Genomic DNA, 20,668 nt, shown 5'->3' with positions numbered 1-20,668 from the left:
CAGACAAAATCCTGGAACAAGAAGCTATTTGGGAGATCGCAGATAAGGACGTGGCGTCTTGCATACTTGGATCACGAGGGAAGATCTAATGCTATGCTCGAAATTCTTGCATTGAACCACACTTGACTGATTCAGTGCTTGCAATCTTGTGGCAAGGAATTGCTGCGTTTGCTCCTCTGTACTCGGGGTGTGTTGCCTGGGCTCGCAGTGCTGACTTCGCCTGCATGTGCCGTTTGTACCTGCGATACTGTACACCAGATCCTAGTACAGCGTCACGAGTAGGGCAAGGTGGATCTTGACATTGCGGCTCATGAGCGAGGGCTGATAGCAAGGCAGCTCCCAGTTTAAAAAGTCACTGGAGGTAGGAGGGAAGCCAGGCTGCTGACACTGTCTGGCCTGGTTCGTATTCTGCAATGAGCACAAGGCCCAAGTGCAGAACACCGGCTTGCAGGCTCCCCCACACCTCACCAAAACTTCTTATTTTTTAAATAAATCTAGAGCACACAATTCTTTTTTCTTTCCAATTAAGGGGCAATTTAGTGTGGCCAATCCACCTACCCTGCACGTCGTTTTTGGGTTGCGGGGGTGAGACCCACGGGGAGAATGTGCAAACTCCACATGGACAGTGAACCGGGATCGAGCCCGGGTCCTCGGCGGCGTGAGGCAGCAGTGCTAACCACTGCGACACCGCGCCGCCCTACACCTCACCAAAACAAATGGGTGAGGAATTCCATAGATCTAGGGAAATACTGTGGCTGTGTCTGCAGTACGGGAATCTCACCGGTCTCGGGGTCCGTTTGTTAAAGAGAGTTTAGTATCCTGTCTCCTTCCTAGGCAGCTAGTCTCTCAATTCGGGATTCACAGCGCGATATCAAATTGCTGGGGGGGGGGGAGTTTCCGCAACATTACACGCCATGCCAGCTTTAGCTCAATGGCACCATCTTGTCTCTGCGTCAGAAGGTCACTGGGTCAACGCCCACTTCGGACTCCTGCACGTAACCCCGGCTCACGATTCAGTGGCTAAATGTCGGAGCGCTGCACTCTCCGAGGCGATGTCTTGACGATGAGGTCCCCAGTGCTGAGCCCCACTGGGTGTGAGTGTAGCTCTGAGAAAGGAGCATAGAAAGGGACCATTTTGAGATTGAGCACTCCTGTCTCATCAGGCTCAAATGTTAGCAATGAAGTTGGAGCTCTCTTTGACATTGGACTCTCCAAAGATTAACAAGAGCAGCAGTGTTTTTTTAATATAAATTTAGAGTACCCAATTCTACCTTTCCAATTAAGGGGCAATTTAGCGTGGCCAATCCACCCACCCTGCACATCTTTAGGTTGTGGGGGTGAAACCCACGCAAATACGGGGAGAATGTGCAAACTCCACACGGACAGTGACCCAGGGCCGAGATCGAACCCGGGTCCTCGGCGCCGTGAGGCAGCAGTGCTAACCACTGCGCCACCGCCCCGCCCCCAGCAGTGTTTTTTCTGGCTTGTATTATAACTGTGCTAGTGATCAACATCCTCCTGAGTTTGAGCTCCTCCTTGGAAGATGAGAGTTAGAAATGTCTTTTGAGGGGGAAAGTAACAACCACCGTGCTGTTTTCACCTTGCCTGTCTTGTCTTCAGGAGCACGCATGACCTTGTTGCGATGGACGGATGGCTTTACGCAGTCGGTGGCAATGATGGAAGCTCGAGCCTTAATTCCATTGAGAAATACAATCCTCGCACAAATAAATGGGTGGCCGCCTCGTGCATGTTCACGCGACGAAGCAGCGTGGGGGTCGCCGTCCTCGAACTACTGAACTTCCCCCCTCCCTCTTCGCCCACTCTCTCAGTTTCTTCAACCAGCCTCTAACATTCCAGCACAGCCTGGCTTTACCTCATGATGAACACAGTCCTTTTCAAAGCAGCCCGTAACGAGGCCAGCTCCGGTGCCATATTCTTTAGGGTGTCCTGCTCAACAACAACAACAACTGTGAATAGTGGCTTAATTGCACTTCCATCACGAGCGTCTTGAGAGCAAGTCCGCAGTTTGCCAACAACAGCAGCGTATAATCGAGCGATACAATATCCCTCCACCAATGATCTGGTCACACGATATAAAGGGTGTCATTTGAGGCGAAGGAGTCCGTTCTGAGCTCATCCGGCGTTCAGGCGGAATTTTTGTGTTTCTTTCAACCCGAGGCCAGCCCTCAAGGGTCTGAGAACTGAGGCGGGCGGCGACGCTGCCAGCGTCATTGGAAATTCGGCAAAGGTCGGAGTACCTCCATAACGAAACACCTCGCCACCAAGTAAACACAGGCTGTGTTCTTTACGAAATTATATTCCACATTTGCATTCAATATTTTCACGGCATGATGCACGATTATTTAATTCCAGTAAAAATAAATGACAGCCCACCCAAGGCCAAGTACCTTAATGGTTGCTGACCCCAGTGGTGGACACCTTTTCTCTACTCCCCCAACCCCCTCCCCTTTAAGATCACTTTCTTCCCTTGCTCAGTAATCTTTTACGGCTATGTAGCATTACCAGTTATACAACATATCAACTCCCCTCTGGTTGCCTCAACGGAGCAAGACAGAACAGTGGTATGCAGAAAATATGACAGCGGGAGTGTAACCGGTGAACCTATTTATTCCACATCTTTTTGTACTGATCAACAAAAATAATTCACAAATCAATTACATACCTCATTTTTTTGGTATATAATATAATCTCCAGGAGATTCTACTGTAACATTCACACTTTATCACTGCACTTGTATTGTCAATAGGTCAGCACTGACTGGAGGTAATGACATTGTGTTTCATTTAACTTGTGTCTTTAAATGTGAAGCCCGTCAGCTTGTTATGTCTTTGATTTTGTTTAATTAAGTTTAGATGTATTTTATTGAAGTTTTTGACTACCTCTGGTCAGGACGTTGTTACCAGATAGAGCGAAGGAGGCAGATTTTGGTTGTAGATCTTATTTAGCGTACCCAATTCATTTTTTCCAATTAAGGGGCAATTTAGCATGGCCAATCCACCTACCCTGCACATAATTTTGGGTTGTGGGGGTGAAACCCACACAAACACGGGGAGAATGTGCAAACCCCACACAGACAGTGACCCAGAGCTGGGATCGAACCTGGGACCTCGGCGCCGTGAGGCTGCAGGGCTAACCCACTGCGCCACCGTGCTGCCCTTTGGTTGTAGATCTTAATGGGAAAGTAAGGACTGGGGATTAATCTGATAAACATTGTGAGTGAGGGTCTCTTCATTCATTTTTTTTTTCTGAGGAGATACATGAAAGGTGTGGAATAATGAACAGTATTATGCAGTTTACATTTTTGATTATATTGCATCTGACTTTGGCTTATTCATGTTGATCATCTCCATTGGACAATGTATTCCAATGTGTTTGTCTAGCACACCCACCATTGTGCATTCTCATAGAATCATAGAATTTGCAATGTAGAAGGAGGCCATTCAGCCCATTGGGTCTGCAATGGCCCTTGGAAAGAGCACCCTACCCAAGCCCACACTTCCACCCTATCCCCGTAAACCAATAACTCCACCCAACCTTTTTTTGGACACCAAGGGACAATTTATCATGGCCAATCCACCTAATGTGCACATCTTTGGAGTGTGGGAGGAAACCGGAGCACCCGGAGGAAACCCACGCAGACACGGGGAGAACGTGCAGACTCCGCAGACAGTGACCCAAGCCGGGAATTGAACCCGGGACCCTGGAGCTGTGAAGCAACAGTGCTAACCACTGTGCTACCGTGCTGGCCACCTTTGTAACCCATATATCACACGGTCAGGTGGCCCCTCTGGTTAATATTCTCGTCATGTCAGCAGGCAATTTTTATTATTTTACCTCGTCTCTGAAAATTCTGGTCCTCAAAAGGTTCCTCCCTGTTACGGATAGATGGGGAGGGTTTAAATTCCTTGGTGTAATACTGAGGATCATCTCATCTGGGACAGCTATCGTTGTTCTCCATGTACCCCGGACTAGGGAAGAGGAAACGCCAGTGGACTTGCTGCCGACTCCTGGGTGGGGCACTAAGTTGGGGACAGCACAGGTCTGGCTGTGACTGATTGTCGTTGCATGACCTGCCGACTGGCAGTGGACAGGTGGGCGGTATGCCCTGACCCGTTGCCATATTGTTGGCAGCAGCTAGAAAGAAGCCCTCCTCTGCATTGGTTTACCTGGAATTTCTGTTCGTCTTCTGGGGATGTTCTGGACGCCGGCTGGGCGGTGTGGGATATTGTGTGTGGACAACTAGCATTACTGAAGTACTTGAGGAACTTTGTCCCTCCAAAAGTCACCAATTTGTGGATTGAAATAAGCCTTTTAGCTGATTTAGCACAGTGGGCTAAACAGCTGGCTTGTAATGCAGAACAAGGCCAGCAGCGCGGGTTCAATTCCCGTACCGGCCTCCCCGAACAGGCGCCGGAATGTGGCGACTAGGGGCTTTTCACAGTAACTTCATTGAAGCCTACTTGTGACAATAAGCGGTTATTATTATTATTTTGGCACTGAAAGCAAGTCACCTGACCTATAAACTAGGAGTACACAACTCCTGGGGTAAATTCACCAATCACACGCAACCCTGCGAGCGGCCACTTACAAACAGAGCTCCAATCGGCTATGAGCGTATGATTACTGAACTAACCCCCCCCCCCCCCCCCCCCCCATCCTACCCATCCCCAATCAGAAGCAAACAGCTTGTTCCACCTACATTCACCTCCAGTAGCCAGTAATATGTCTGCCCTGTAGTAAATATTAAATAGAAGAAAAACCTCCTGTACTGGGTTACACTGAATGTTAATAAAGGAAGCAGCTAGCATGTAAATAATTGCAATAGTAAATCTAGGAAATGTATGTCTCAAACAAAATCGTATGTCTTGTTATGTAAAATGCAGTTGTGAAGGGGGGTTTGACTGGGGATTTTACACAATTTCCACAATGGTTTCCAAAGAAATTATTTTCAGTTTTCAAAACCGGATATTTTAAGCAGTCCATCAAACAACACCGTTAACATTGGTTTGAAGGCATTGAGATATCTTATCCGTTTATAATTCTTAAGTTCTTGTATGTTTGAGTTTTTTGTTGAGTGGCAGGTGTCTAAGGACATGTTAAATCAGATCCTACATAAATATGCAGCCAGGTATACATTCAATGATTTCTGCAGCATCTGTATTTGGGAAAAGTGGGCTTTGTCCCCATTTGTCTATGTTACAGTAACGGGGCCGCCAGAAATATATATTCCTTGTGTGAAGCACTTGGAGATTTGTTCACAATGTGATGAGGCTCCACACAAAAGTTTGTTATTTTATAATCCCCCTCGTATCTTACCAAATCCAGTATTTGGGGTTGTATCATAATTGGTTCTTAAGTAAAGCACTTTGAGAGCTCAGTTTCTGTGGTGGCCCAATATAAAGTCTTTCCACGAACGGGTTTGAATTATTAATGATAACGCCAGCCACTAATTTGGATCACAAAGGGTAAACGGCACAGAAACCTGTCTAACCAGTCCATGACCGCAAGCCTCTTCCTGCCTTTCCTCATCTAATTCAGGAGCGCTGACTCTCAGTGGGACCCTGTTTCCTTTTTTAACATTTTATTTTTCCAATTAAGGAGCAATTTAGCGTGACCAATCCACCTACCCCGCAAACAGGGGGAGAATGTGCAAACTCCACACGGGCAGTGACCCAGAGCCGGGATCGAACCTGGGACCTTGTCGCGTGAGGCAGCAGCGCTAACCACCGTGCCGTCCCGGACAGCTTTCCTGATGGCAAGTCCCTCGATCAGGCACCGAGTGCCTTTGAATGAGGGATCTCTCCCTCCCCCACAATCTCCCAAGCAATCAGGGCAAGATTTTGCTCGTCAAGCTCCCCGCATGGCAAGGCTCCTGCCCGCCAATGGGTTCATACCAGCGGAGATTATCTTTCCACATAAGAGCCTCAATTGGGTGGGAAGACCAGCTCCGAGCATTCCCGTTGCAGACTTAGTTGGGAAAGAGGCAGACAGGCAGCCCACCCGTCACCCTCCTGCCCAACCCCCCACCACCAAACTCACCATGGGAAGGACATTAAATTCCCCCCATCTCCGTATCCACTCTCTCTCAAAACCTTTCATCATTTTAAAGACCTTGATTAGGTATTGAGTCAGAAACCACATCCTGCACCTATCATAGATGAATTGTATCTATCATCTTGGCTGGGCCGATAAGCTTCTTTAAGCACCAAATATCGGGGCGATAATTCAACCTGACTAAAAATCGATTAGAAAGTGCTTGAGAAACTTTTGTGAGGTTTATTCTGGAGTAAATAGTGCCAAGGTGGTTAACACCCATTAACTTTGTAAAGCACGTCATAAACGACAATGTAGTTCCTAAAGAAATCAATGTACTTATCTATAATTTGTTAACAGACTTCACCATAAGGAATGGAAAATGTGTACGGCATCTCCCAAGCTCTAAGCAAAGCTGTTATTTAATTTTTTTTAAAGCAATGCTTATTGTCCCTCTTTCAGTTATATTTTCCCCACTGTAAATCCAAGAACAATTATTTGCTTCAAAGAGCAAAACCGTCCCTTGCTGGCACTGGGGGTTGGGTTCCAGGTTGTTTGGTGTAAGACCGGAAGGCACGCTGCAACAAAGATATAAATGCACAAACTTGTTACTTGTCAAAATAGTTGATACTGATTTTTATTTTCTAAGAATACAATTTATGTGTTGTACGTATGGGTTTTTTTTGTCGATTTAGATAATTGCACCTGAACAGATCCTAGTGCAATGGCTGTGTCTTTACATGTGTTGGTATGAAGAAAATGACATGTCTGAACTGAGTGGGTGAAGCACCATGGGTTTATTTTAAGTTACAGTTAATATATGTGAAACTTGTTGCTTATTTATGTGTAATTTATGTTGGCATACTTGTGTGAAATGTTTTAATTACCTTTGCACTACACTTTTTTTAAGAAAAAAGCAATATCAGATGACTTGTGAAATAAATGTGTTTTCTTTTTCCATTAGCCGGCAAAGTTAATTCCTTTTGATGTAGAGAGAGCTGTCAATGTTTCGCTGAGACTTAAATCAATTGTGAAGCTAACAGTAAAGTCAGACCAGCGCCTCTTCCATCTCGGTGGGGGGGGGGTTTGTGTTTGAATCCAGTTCAGACTGATGGAACAGCTGGGCAGCACGGTAGCCTTGTGGATAGCACAATTGCTTCACAGCTCCAGGGTCCCAGGTTCGATTCCGGCTTGGGTCACTGTCTGTGCGGAGTCTGCACATCCTCCCCGTGTGTGCGTGGGTTTCCTCTGGGTGCTCCGGTTTCCTCCCGCAGTCCAAAGATGTGCAGGTTAGGTGGATTGGCCATGATAAATTGCCCTTAGTGTCCAAAATTGCCCTTAGTGTTGGGTGGGGTTGCTGGGTTGTGGGGATAGGGTGGCGGTGTTGACCTTGGGTAGGGTGCTCTTTCCAAGAGCCGGTGCGGACTCAATGGGCCGAATGGCCTCCTTCTGCACTGTAAATTCTATGATAATCTATGAGATGTGTCTCATCTCTGCTGGCTCCTGCACTGTGCTTTATATCTACGGGCTAGGTCAGCATTTATTGCCCATCCCTAATAGCCCTCAAGAAGGTGGTGGTGAGCCACCTTCTACAACCACTGCAGTCCCTGTGGCTTGGGTACACCTACAGTGCTGTTAGGGAGGAAGTTCCAGGATTTTGAGCCAGCGACAGTAAAGGAACGGCGATATATTTCCAAGTCAGAGTGGTGAGTGATTTGGAGGGGAACATCCAGATGGTGGCGTTCCCACGTGTCTGCTGTCCTTGTCCTTCTAGATGATGGCAGTCATGTGTTTGGATGGTGCTGCCTAAAGAGCATTGATGAGTCCTTGCAATGCATCTTGTAGATGGTACACACTGCTGTCGCTGTACATTTGTGGATGGGGTGGAAATCAAGCGGGCTGCTTTGTTCTGGAAGGTGTTGATCTTCTTGAGTATTGTTGGAGCTGCACTCATCTAGGCAAGTGGAGACTATTCCATCACACTCCTGACTTGTGCCTTGTCGATGGTGGACAATCTTTGGGGAGTCAGGAGGTGAGTTACTTGCTCCGGGTTTGCCAGCCTCTGACCTTCTCTTAGAACATAGAACAGTACAGCACAGAACAGGCCCTTCGGCCCTCGATGTTGTGCTGAGCATTGTCCGAAACCAAGACCAAGCTATCCCACTACCTGTCATTCTGGTGTACATAGAACATGCTCTTGTAACCACAGTATTTATATGGCTAGTCCAGTTCAGTTTCTGGTCAATGGTAAACCCCAGGATGGTGATAGTAATGGATTCATGGGGCGATGGTTAGACCCTCTCTCTTGTTGGAGATGGTCATTGCCTGGCACTTGTGTGGCATGGATGTTAATTGTCAGCCCAAGCCTGGATATTGTCCAGGTCTTGCTACTTTAGGGCACGGACTGCTTCAGTATCTGAGGAGCCATGAATGGTGCTGAACTTTGTGCAATCGTCAACTAACATCCCCACTTCTGACCTTATGACGGAAGAAAGGTCATTGATGAAGCAGCTGAAGATGGCTGGGTCTAGGACACTCTCCTGAGGATTGCTCTAGAGCCTCATGCCATTGGCATCTACCATCCAATATATCACCTCATTTAAGGCAGAAGGAGTAGATGGAAAGAGATAAATGTATCAAAGAAGGATTAGTTGGAAAACGGAGAGGCCTAAGCTGCACTTCAGGAGACAAATAGTTTCACTGTGACAGTTGTCCAAAAGGGGTGCTGATGGACACTCCATTGGTGCAATTCCAAAATTGTGTCAACTGTCCTTAGGGCCCCTGCTGCCTGTGGCGCTGAGGACCCGGGTTCAATCCCGGCTCTGGGTCACTGTCTATGTGGGGTTTGCACATTCTCCCTGTGTCTGCGTGGGTTTTGCCCCCTCACCCCAAAGATGTGCAGGGTAGGTGGATTGGCCACGCTAAATTGCCCCTTAACTGGGAAAAAATAATTGGGTACTCTAAATTTATATTTAGGAAACTGTCCTTGGGCCGAAAACGTTGAGTCACAGAAGACTCCGAACCGGTCATGAACCTTTCACAACCTCTGATCTCCAACCTTCTGAACTTGCATGTCAGGAGGAGGTAATAAAACTGATGCCGTACGAGTACAATCAGGTCATATTTGGAACAACGCTTCATCGTGAATTGAGTTCTTGGAAAATCAGAACACGCACGAACACAAACAATCAAGTTCACGTTTTGCAAGCAACCCAGAAGGACAACTGGAGGGACATTGAAATAAACTGCTTATTTTTTCATTTTCTTTGACTTACATTTTTAGTAATATAAAATATTGTGAATGTGGGATTAACGGCTGATCGACAGCAGGCAAAGCTGATTGGGGAAAGAGTCTATTGCCTTTTCAATTGGCTGCAAAAAGGTAATGTGTCCATTTGGATGGACCGGACGTACTGGGGCATGATGGTGCGAGTTGGGAGGTCATATGGTACAGCCTCCAGTTTTACACCCAACCAGAGTTGGCTACCCATTGATTTTGGGTACTGATCCCCCAAAACTGAATCAGCCCCAACAGAGGAGGCAATCCCTTGCATGTCCCATCTCTCACACCCAGTGTGTTAGGGCAGCACGGTAGCATTGTGGATAGCACAATTGCTTCACAGCTCCAGGGTCCCAGGTTCGATTCCGGCTTGGGTCACTGTCTGTGCGGAGTCTGTACGTCTTCCCCGTGTGTGCGTGGGTTTCCTCCGGGTGCTCCGGTTTCCTCTCACAGTCCAAAGATGTGCAGGTTAGGTGGATAGGCCGTGATAAATTGCCCTTAGTGTCCAACATTGCCGTTAGTGTTGGGTTGGGTTGCTGGGTTGTGGGGATAGGGTGGAGGTGTTGACCTTGGGTAGGGTGCTCTTTTTAAGAGCCGGTGCAGACTCGATGGGCCGAATAGCCTCCTTCTGCACTGTAAATTCTATGTTATTGGGATTGTCAAATGAGGGACCCCTGCTCGGTAGGACCTGGGTTGAGGCCAGCTGACAGAGGAGACTCATTCGTTCACTGCCCGTGCGGAGTTTGCACATTCTCCCCGAGTCTGCGTGGGTCTCATCCCCACAACCTAAAAAGATGTGCAGGGTAGGTGGATTGGCCACGCTAAATTGCCCCTTAATTGGAGGGAAAAAAAGAATTGGGCACTCTAAATTTATTTTTAGAAAGTAACTGCTGGGAATTTTGGCATCTGTGGGACCTAGTTTTCCACCTAATATTTTGCTTGAAGAAAAACTAGTGAACGCAGGTCTGAATTCCTGGTGTGTTTGATCACGTTAACTTTGCATTTGAAACGAATACAAAACTTGGTTTGTGAAATGATGTGCGTTTGGATGGCTAAAGGTAACTGCAAGTACCCTACATATTGACCGAGGATAACTCTTCCAAATAATTATTACGATGACTAATCAATGGATCATGAGGCTGTCACATGCTCTGTAACTCATAAAAGCGGCAGTGCTCTGTGTGAAAATATTCCCTTCGGTGACACCTGCGTTATTTTAAAGTTAATCATTGTTTTCAATTGCTGGATTATTAAGTTTGTAATCTTAGTTCATGCCTTTGTCATCTCAGGTCTTTAACAGTGACCCTCTCATGGACTTTCCCACGTCTCTGCCCCCGCCCCCCCCCCCCCCCCCCCCCCCCCCTCCAAGCCTCCACTCATTCAAAACGTTGCATCCCTATCTTCATTTAACCCAAGTCCCACACTCTGAATACACCCGTCTTCTGCAGTCTGCATGGGGTCCTTGCACACTTCGTGTCAAAAGTGTCTTCGTAAACTTGACACATTTTTAAAAAATGCTTCCATGGAATGTTCGCATTACCGACGAGGCCAGCTTTTGTTGCCCATCCCTAATTGTCCTTGAGAAGGTGGTGGTGAGCTGCCTTCTTGAACCTCTGCATTCCATGTGGTGGAGGTACACCCACAGTGCTGTTAGGGACAGAGCTCCAGGATTTTGACCCAACGACAGTGAAGGAATTTCCCACGTCGGGATGGTGTTTTTTGCCCGGAATGGAACTTTCAGGTGGTGGCGTTCCCGGCCTCTGCTGCCCTTGTCCTTCTAGACAGTAGAGAGTGCATGCCTTACATCTCTGCATGCACCATCCACTCCTTTAAACATCAAACTTCTCCTTCCCCCATCAGCCCACTCCACCAACAGGAGCAGCCACCACAATCCTGTCCCCTCGTACTTTCCATTTGGTTCCTATACTTTACTGCCTCCCATATTTCTTTCAAAACTCTCTTCCCCAACTTAATCTCCAGCCTTACCATTCCATTTTCCTTTTTTCTCAATGTTCTAAATCCATTGTCTCCGTCCATTCATTGGGAAGCACAGCATGTTCATGACGTTACAAAGCATAAATGATACAAAAAACTAATCTCGAGTGGTTGTTAAAGATAGAAGATTCGCCCATTATCTGTCAGTAAGCAGGGGGTGTTTTTATTTAAAATAAGATGTGACGCTCATTCTGAAAAGTCCTGTCTTGTATTGTGAGGTGATCGACGAGACAGCATTGAAACACAAAAGCGGTTTATTGAACTCAAACAAGCTCTCTACTCCGAGCTCCGCAATGGCAAGGATCACCCGGAGGTCAGGGGAAACACTACAAGGACACTGAGGGCCTCCCTAAATAAAAACAACAACCCCACCGGCACGTGGGAATCGCTTTCCTTAAAATGCACAAATAGGCAGCATGGTGGCGCAGTGGTTAGCACTGCTGCCTCACGCGCCGAGGTCCCAGGTTCGATCCCGGCTCCGCGTCACTGTCCGTGTGGAGTTTGCACATTCTCCCCGTGTTTGCGTGGGTTTCGCCCCCACAACCCAAAGATGTGCAGGGTAGGTGGAGTGGCCACACTAAATTGCCCCTTAATAGGAAAAAATGAATTGGGTACTCTAAATTTATTTAAGAGAAAAAAAAATGCACAAACTACTGGCAGCACGGTGGCGCAGTGGGTTAGCCCTGCTGCCTCACGGCGCCGAGGTCCCAGGTTCAATCCCGGCTCTGGGTCACTGTCCGTGTGGAGTTTGCATATTCTCCCCGTGTTTCCGTGAGTTTCGCCCCCACAACCCAAAGATGTGCAGGGTAGGTGAATTGGCCGCGCCAAATTGCCCATTAATTGGAAAAAATGAATTGGGCACTCTAAATTTATTTTTGAATAATGCACAAACTGGAGAAAAAGCATCTGCAAAGATGGCAATCACCTCAACGTCGTAGGGTGGAGCATGCGGAGGCCAAGCGTAAACAGCGGAAGGACTATTCAGCTGCCGCAAAGCCCACCTCCCCGGAGTGGGAGCAAGTCATCCTCAACCCTGAGGGACTGCCCAAGATTGAACTAAGTCAACTATATGCACTGATCAGCCCAACTAATACACCGGTCTTGTTCCCGTGACCCCCGGGCTAACTCTGACCAAGCCCCACTGGCCTGAGCCGTGCCTAAACATCTAATAGGCTTACATTCGTGCACTGTGCCCCATAGGCTCTAGGCCCGTCAGGTGGCCTGTGAAGTATCACCCCTTGAAGGGGCCATGCAACGACACCTTGGTTTGTGTGTTCAATTTTTCAAGTAACTAGGGCGGCATGTGGCGCAGTGGTTAGCACTGGGACTGCGGCGCTGAGGACCCGGGATCGAATCCCGGCCCTGGGTCATTGTCCGTCTGGAGTTTGCACATTCTCCCCGTGTCTGCGTGGGTTTCACCCCCACAACCCAAAGATGTGCAGGTTAGGTGGATTGGCCACACTAAAAAAAATTGCTCCTTAATTGGGGGGGGGGGGGGGGGGGGAAATTGGGTACTCTAAATTTCTAAAGAAAAAATAATTTTTTCAAGTAACTTGCAATAAACTCTGAGGATGCAATCAGATGTTTAGTTTATTCACACATTCAAACCTGGTGGATGATCTCAACACACACAAGCATGCAGAAAGGGAGATAGAAAGGAGGGGGGATTACAATTATTAATACATTAACAATAAAAAGAACCAGATAAATAGATATCAGTTTGCATGATTTCCAGAATCCGGAGAGTGCAAATCCAGAGCGAGGTCCCTCAAAGGCAAGTTCTAGTTCAAGCAACTTCCTGGCTGAAAGCAGAAGTGCAGAATTCCTTTAAGTTAATTCTGCTGCAGTGAGATTCCGAGTCTTGCTCTGCTTGGCAGGTGATGGCTAGTTACTTCAAGATCAATTCGATGAGGACTTGTTGCAGGCCGCGAGAGTCAGCATGGAGTCCTGCTGATGAATGTTGGTGGGTTGGAGATGAATCAACAGATTGACCTGCATCTGAGTTCTCAACTATATAAAAGAGATTACAAAATGTTTACTGAAGTCATGATCACCTTCCTCCACAATGATTTCATAACGGGATGTTTATCTGGTGTCTAGACCTGGCTTTTATCTCATTATCCATATTAATTACCCTGCTCCAGGTAGTCATTGTCTTGGTTGAACCTCAGGACTCTGCTCAGGGTAAGCTTATAAACATGCAAATTACGATAGTTTCCTTTTGAAATTCCCCTGACAGTCTCAGGTGCACGCTCCATGAGCAACATGTCAAGGCATGTCTCCAGTGCAACTCATATAATGCCTGAGGGGCCACCTTATAATTCCATATGTCAGATGACTTGTGGCGGTCATCTTTCTGTTCAGCAAAAAATGATTTTTTTTTTCTTTTGATTTTTTAATAATCCACATGAGACCCATTGGGATGACCCAATTGATCTCCCCATGAGACTCATGGAATACGAGCAACCCCACTGAGGAGCGGAGGCCTAGTAACCGGGGTTCGTGAATCAGGCACTTAAAAGCCAGCCAAGATTGGAACCGACCCAGCCCCACAACCACTGGGAACACAACCGCGAGCAACAACAGAGGGATTTATGGACTTCTGGGCGGAAGGATGTAATATCCCTCATGAGACCCATTGGGATCATCCAACTGATATCCTCGTGGGGTTCGGGGAATGCGAGTTCCCCCGCTGAGGGGGTAGAGGCCTAGCAGCTGGAACTCCTGAACCAGGCACTTAAAAGCCGGCCAGGATTGGAAGCAGGATGATTGATAGTCCCAACTAGGACTTCGGTACGGTCTGCCGCATTGGGGGCCTTTTGACTAAATAAACCTTTATTCTCAAACCATCTCGGGACTCTTGAGGATATTCTAGATTTACATAATTTATGATTTATTTCACGACTTATAAAAATAAATTTAGAGTACCCAATTCATCTTTTCCAATTAAGGGCCAATTTGGCGTGTTCAATCCACCTGCCCTGCGCATCTTTGTGCCGTGGGGGCAAAATCCACGCAAACCCACTGTGCTACCCCTCTGGTGGCCACTGTTGAGGCTCAAAGAAGGAGTGGAGACAAAGAGTTGGCATCTTCCTCCAATTGGAATCCTCACCTCAGCAAAACAGGGGTAAATTGGCACGAACAAGATATAAAGGCTATAGGTACTTTGAACCGTATCATAATGGTACATCATGAACCTGAATTTGTACTATTATTTTCTCGTGACGTTCCTCACATTCTTGTGGGTTATGATCAATAGTGTATTTCGCCTAAACGTTTATGGAAAGGTTGGTTAAATTCTCAAGTACAGACCAGATGATTACATAATTTCATTAGAACAAACTAATTTGAGGTAAGTTTGAACAAGTCCATGCACCACACAAAAATGAAGGGGAGAAATTCTTCTTCTGTTTTAAATAGGTGACCCCTTACTCTGAGATTATGCCCTCTGGTCCTAGACACTCCCACAAGGGGAAATGTGTGAAAAAATCCATGATCACCTTGGCAGGCCCGGGCACCTTTAAAGCAGCCTCATTTTAATTGTGCGAATAGTCAAAAAGTAAAGACTCACTTTTGAAGTAATGCACCTGTTTGATGTGGGACAAATTATCCCATTGGAGCATTCGCAATGAGGCCTTCTCTGTATGCGTGTGTAAAATAGAGTTTAAGACCATAACATGTAGAAGCAGAAGTAGGTCATTCGGCCCATCGAGTCTTCTCCGCCATTTAATGAGATCATAATTGATCTGCGGAAAAGTCTCTGACTGTCAACTCTATCTATTCCCCTGATCATCTTATAAACCTCTATCAAGTCGCCCCTCATCCTTCTCCGTTCTAATGAGAAAAGGCCTAGCACCCTCAACCTTTCCTCGTAAGACCTACTCTCCATTCCAGGCAACATCCTGGTAAATCTCCTTTGCACCTTTTCCAAAGCTTCCACATCTTTCCTAAAACGAGGCGACTGGAACTGTATATATATATATATATCAGAAAAGGTCAGTTTCAAATCCAAAACAACAACAGCAAACGCGACCCACCTGGTGTAACAAATTCATTTGTACATCAAATGTTTTCCATTTGCCTGTGCATGGATTACGGTAGAATGATGGAGTGTAGATTAATTTGTTCTTAATCGAGGACAAAATTTCGGCACCACATCATGGGCCGAAGGGTCTGTTCTGTGCTGTATTTTCTATGTTCTATATGCTATGACAATCTTCAACTCTACTTTCCCACCTTATCCCCATAACCCACCATTCCCTTATCTCAGCCGTGAATATATTTAACGATCCAGCATTTACAGCTCTCTGCGGTAAAGAATTCTACAGATTCCCTACCTTCTGAGAGAAGAAATTCCTCCTCATCTCTGTCTGAAATTGATGACACCTTCCTCTGAGATTCTGCCCTCTGACCCTAAACTCTCCCGCATGAGGGAATAACCTCTCAGCATCTACCCTCTCAAGCTCCCTGATAATCATGTATGTCTCAATAAGGTCGCTTATCATTCTTCAAAAGTCGAATGAGTCACCACTAATTTAGTATCAAATAGAAAGTATGAGTTAAATTTGCTGATCAGAGTTAGGTCATAGAGTACCTCTGGCCTCAGCACTCCTGGAGGGAAAGGTCAGCCAATAGTTCTGCTCATGATTCAGTCAATGGAAAAGTGCAGAGATCAGGATGAGGACAAGACGCTGTGGGGCCTCCTAAATACCAGCATTCACTGTCCAACAGGCAGAAAGTAGTTCTGGAGAACAGCGAGGTCGCATTGGGGGTGTACCTCAGCAAGAGGACAATGGCAGAGAAGGGTTCGAGGGAAAATTAAAGTAGGCTTATAGGGGCCTTCAGAAAGAGTGAACTGTATCTTAAGATGTGGAGATGCCGGCGTTGGACTGGGGTGAGCACAGTACGAAGTCTTACAACACCAGGTTAAAGTCCAACAGGTTTGTTTCGATGTCACTAGCTTTCGGAGCGCTGCTCCTTCCTCAGGTGAATGAAGAGGTCTGTTCCAGAAACACATATATAGACAAATTCAAAGATGCCAAACAATGCTTGGAATGCGAGCATTAGCAGGTGATTAAATCTTTACAGATCCAGAGATGGGGTAACCCCAGGTTAAAGAGGTGTGAATTGTACCAAGCCAGGACAGTTAGTAGGATTTCGCAGGCCAGATGGTGGGGGATGAATGTAATGCGACATGAATCCCAGGTCCCGTTTGAGGCCGCACTCATGTGTGCGGAACTTGGCTATAAGTTTCTGCTCGGCGATTCTGCGTTGTCGCGGGTCCTGAAGGCCGCCTTGGAGAACGCTTACCCGGAGATCAGAGGCTGAATGCCCTTGACTGCTGAAGTGTTCCCCGACTGGAAGGGAACATTCCTGCCTGGTGATTGTTGCGCGATGTCCGTTCATTCGTTGTCGCAGCATCTGCATGGTCTCGCCAACGTACCACGCTTCGGGACATCCTTTCCTGCAGCGTATGAGGTAGACAACGTTGGCCGAGTCGCACGAGTATGTACCGCGTACCTGGTGGGTGGTGTTCTCACGTGTAATAGTGGTATCCATGTCGATGATCTGGCACGTCTTGCAGAGATTGCCATGACAGGGTTGTGTGGTGTCGTGGTCACTGTTCTGAAGACTGGGTAGTTTGCTGCAAACAATGGTTCGTTTGAGGTTGCGCGGTTGTTTGAAGGCAAGTAGTGGGGGTGTGGGGATGACCTTGGCAAGATGTTCATCATCATCAATGACGTGTTGAAGGCTGTGAAGAAGATGACGTAGTTTCTCCGCTCCGGGGAAGTACTGGACGACGAAGGGTATTCTGTCGGTTGTGTCCCATGTTTGTCTTCTGAGGAGGTCGGTCCGGTTTTTCGCTGTGGCGCGTTGGAACTGTCGATCGATGAGTCGAGTGCCATATCCCGTTCGTACGAGGGCATCTTTCAACGTCTGTAGATGTCTGTTACGCTCCTCCTCGTCTGAGCAGATCCTGTGTATACGGAGCGCTTGTCCATAGGGGATGGCTTCTTTAATGTGTTTAGGGTGGAAGCTGGAGAAGTGGAGCATCATGAGGTTATCCGTAGGTTTGCGGTAAAGCGAAGTGCTGAGGTGACCGTCCTTGATGGAGACGAGTGTGTCCAAGAGTGCAACTGATTTTGGAGAGTAGTCCATGGTGAGTCTGATGGTTGGATGGAACTTACTAATGTCATCGTGTAGTCGTTTCAGTGATACTTCGCCGTGGGTCCAAAGGAAAAAAATGTCATCGATGTATCTGGTGTATAACATCGGTTGAAGGTCCTGTGCGGTGAGTAGGTCATCTTCATGCACAAGTTTGAACAGGACCTACTCACCGCACAGGACCTTCAACCGATGTTATACACCAGATACATCGATGACATTTTTTTCCTTTGGTCCCACGGCAAAGAATCACTGAAACGACTACACGATGACATTAATAAGTTCCATCCAACCATCAGACTCACCATGGACTACTCTCCAAAATCAGTTGCATTCTTGGACACACTCGTCTCCATCAAGGACGGTCACCTCAGCACTTCGCTTTACCGCAAACCTACGGATAACCTCATGATGCTCCACTTCTCCAGCTTCCACCCTAAACACATTAAAGAAGCCATCCCCTATGGACAAGCGCTCCGTATACACAGGATCTGCTCAGACGAGGAGGAGCGTAACAGACATCTACAGACGTTGAAAGATGCCCTCGTACGAACGGGATATGGCACTCGACTCATCGATCGACAGTTCCAACGCGCCACAGCGAAAAACCGGACCGACCTCCTCAGAAGACAAACATGGGACACAACCGACAGAATACCCTTCGTCGTCCAGTACTTCCCCGGAGCGGAGAAACTACGTCATCTTCTTCACAGCCTTCAACACGTCATTGATGATGATGAACATCTTGCCAAGGTCATCCCCACACCCCCACTACTTGCCTTCAAACAACCGCGCAACCTCAAACGAACCATTGTTTGCAGCAAACTACCCAGTCTTCAGAACAGTGACCACGGCACCACACAACCCTGTCATGGCAATCTCTGCAAGACGTGCCAGATCATCGACATGGATACCACTATTACACGTGAGAACACCACCCACCAGGTACGCGGTACATACTCGTGCGACTCGGCCAACGTTGTCTACCTCATACGCTGCAGGAAAGGATGTCCCGAAGCGTGGTACGTTGGCGAGACCATGCAGATGCTGCGACAACGAATGAACGGACATCGCGCAACAATCACCAGGCAGGAATGTTCCCTTCCAGTCGGGGAACACTTCAGCAGTCAAGGGCATTCAGCCTCTGATCTCCGGGTAAGCGTTCTCCAAGGCGGCCTTCAGGACCCGCGACAACGCAGAATCGCCGAGCAGAAACTTATAGCCAAGTTCCGCACACATGAGTGCGGCCTCAACCGGGACCTGGGATTCATGTCGCATTACATTCATCCCCCACCATCTGGCCTGCGAAATCCTACTAACTGTCCTGGCTTGGTACAATTCACACCTCTTTAACCTGGGGTTACCCCATCTCTGGATCTGTAAAGATTTAATCACCTGCTAATGCTCGCATTCCAAGCATTGTTTGGCATCTTTGAATTTGTCTATATATGTGTTTCTGGAACAGACCTCTTCATTCACCTGAGGAAGGAGCAGCGCTCCGAAAGCTAGTGACATCGAAACAAACCTGTTGGACTTTAACCTGGTGTTGTAAGACTTCGTACTGTATCTTAAGAGACTGTGAAACATATCTCAGACACAGTGAACCGTCTCCGAAATATCTTGAACTTGTATCTCAATGAGATTCATTCGCTCAGGTGAGCAACACAAGTGGCCATTGGCTTCGACGGGACCAAAAGATCTGTCTGGTGGCCAATGGCAAGTACCGCACGGGAGGAGGGGCATGGGGGGATGGGGCGAAAGTCCCGGCTGCTGTATAATTGCAAGACTTTCTTCATTTCTTTCATGGATAGAGCTTAAATCTTTCCTGGAATTCAAACCGTTTACAAAAATGTCATGTAATGAAGGTTACCTAATGAAATCACCACAGATTTAGCAGGTGACTAAAACAGTTTCTGCCTAGTACAACCGCTGGTCTTCAGAGATCTGCATTACCTCTACAGACTCCACGCCAAAACTGGAAGCTGTTTGGGCATGTTTGGTGTTGTGCAAGGATCAGGAGAACTGTGGAACAACTGTGCCAAACCTCAATGTTCCACTATGTCATAACTGCCGATGAGTAACTACATCAAATATTCTCCACCTGAGAAAAAAACTGACTGATACAGAGCTTTTGTTTTTCTTCAAATTTGGAGTACCCAATTTTTTTTTTTTCCCAATTAAGGGGCAATTTAGTGTGGCCAATCCACCTAACCTGCACATCTTTGGGTTGGGGGGGTGAAACCCATGCAGACACGGGGAGAATGTGCAAACTCCACATGGACAGTGACCCAGGGCCGGGATTCGAACCCGGGTCCTCAGCGCCTTAGGCAGCAATGCTAACCACTGTGCCACATCCCCCCCCCCCCCCCCCCCCCCCGACTGATACAGAGCGATTGATAACATTTAGATCAAGTGATGTGTTATCATCCCCGTGTTCGCTGACCTCCTTTGGTGCCGAGTCCGGCAACATCTCAATTTTTACATTTCCATCCCTGTGTTTGAATCCTTCCATGGACATATCCTCCACTATCTCTACAACCTCTTTCAGCCCCATAGCCCTCCACAATCTCTGCTCTTCAATTCTGACCTCTTACACATTTCCCTATGCCCTTAATTCTCTCCACCAGTGGCAACTGTGGCTTCAGCTGCCTGGATTAGACCCTAACCTCTAGAATTCCTTCCCTAAACCTTACCCTCTCTGTGTGTGTCTCTCTCTCTCTTCCTTTAAGACTTTCCTTAAAACCTATCTCTTTGACCAAGCCTGTCTGCCTCCCATCCATTGACTCCATCTACACCTCCCGCTGCCTGGGGAAAGCGGGCAGCATAATCAAAGATCCCTCCCACCCGGCTTACTCACTCTTCCAACTTCTCACATCGGGCAGGACATACAAAAGTCTGAGAACACGCACGGGCAGACTCAAAAACAGCTTCTTCCCCGCTGTTACCAGACTCCTAAATGACCCTCTTATGGACTGACCTGATTAACACTACACCCCTGTATGCTTCACCCGATGCCGGTGTTTATGTAGTTACATTGTGTACCTTGTGTTGCCCTATTACGTATTTTCTTTTCTTTTCATTTACTAAATGATCTGTTTGAGCTGCAGGCAGAAAAATACTTTTCACTGTACCTCGGTACACGGGACAAATCCAAACCAATCTAATCCAATGTAG

The 20,668-nt window shown here is 47.2% G+C and overlaps 1 protein-coding gene across 3 annotated transcripts in view; it reads left to right on the top strand.

Moving 5' to 3' along the window:
• Positions 1–7,017, top strand: part of LOC140406642 (kelch-like protein 17) — a 64,012-nt gene extending 56,995 nt beyond the window's left edge. For 2 of the 3 annotated variants that reach the window (XM_072494647.1, XM_072494646.1), the window contains one exon: positions 1,621–7,017. In XM_072494647.1, the coding sequence (XP_072350748.1) occupies positions 1,621–1,849 (229 nt within the window). In that variant the 3' untranslated portion in view covers positions 1,850–7,017. The remainder of the gene's footprint in view (positions 1–1,620) is intronic. The other variant, XM_072494648.1, reaches the window with a different exon arrangement.
• Positions 7,018–20,668: the final 13,651 nt, after the last annotated feature.

Source organism: Scyliorhinus torazame, unplaced genomic scaffold (assembly GCF_047496885.1).
Source record: "Scyliorhinus torazame isolate Kashiwa2021f unplaced genomic scaffold, sScyTor2.1 scaffold_745, whole genome shotgun sequence".
Lineage (NCBI taxonomy): Eukaryota > Metazoa > Chordata > Chondrichthyes > Carcharhiniformes > Scyliorhinidae > Scyliorhinus > Scyliorhinus torazame.
The sequence above is the reverse complement of the archived record's forward strand: the minus strand, read 5'-3'. Positions and strand labels throughout refer to the sequence as shown.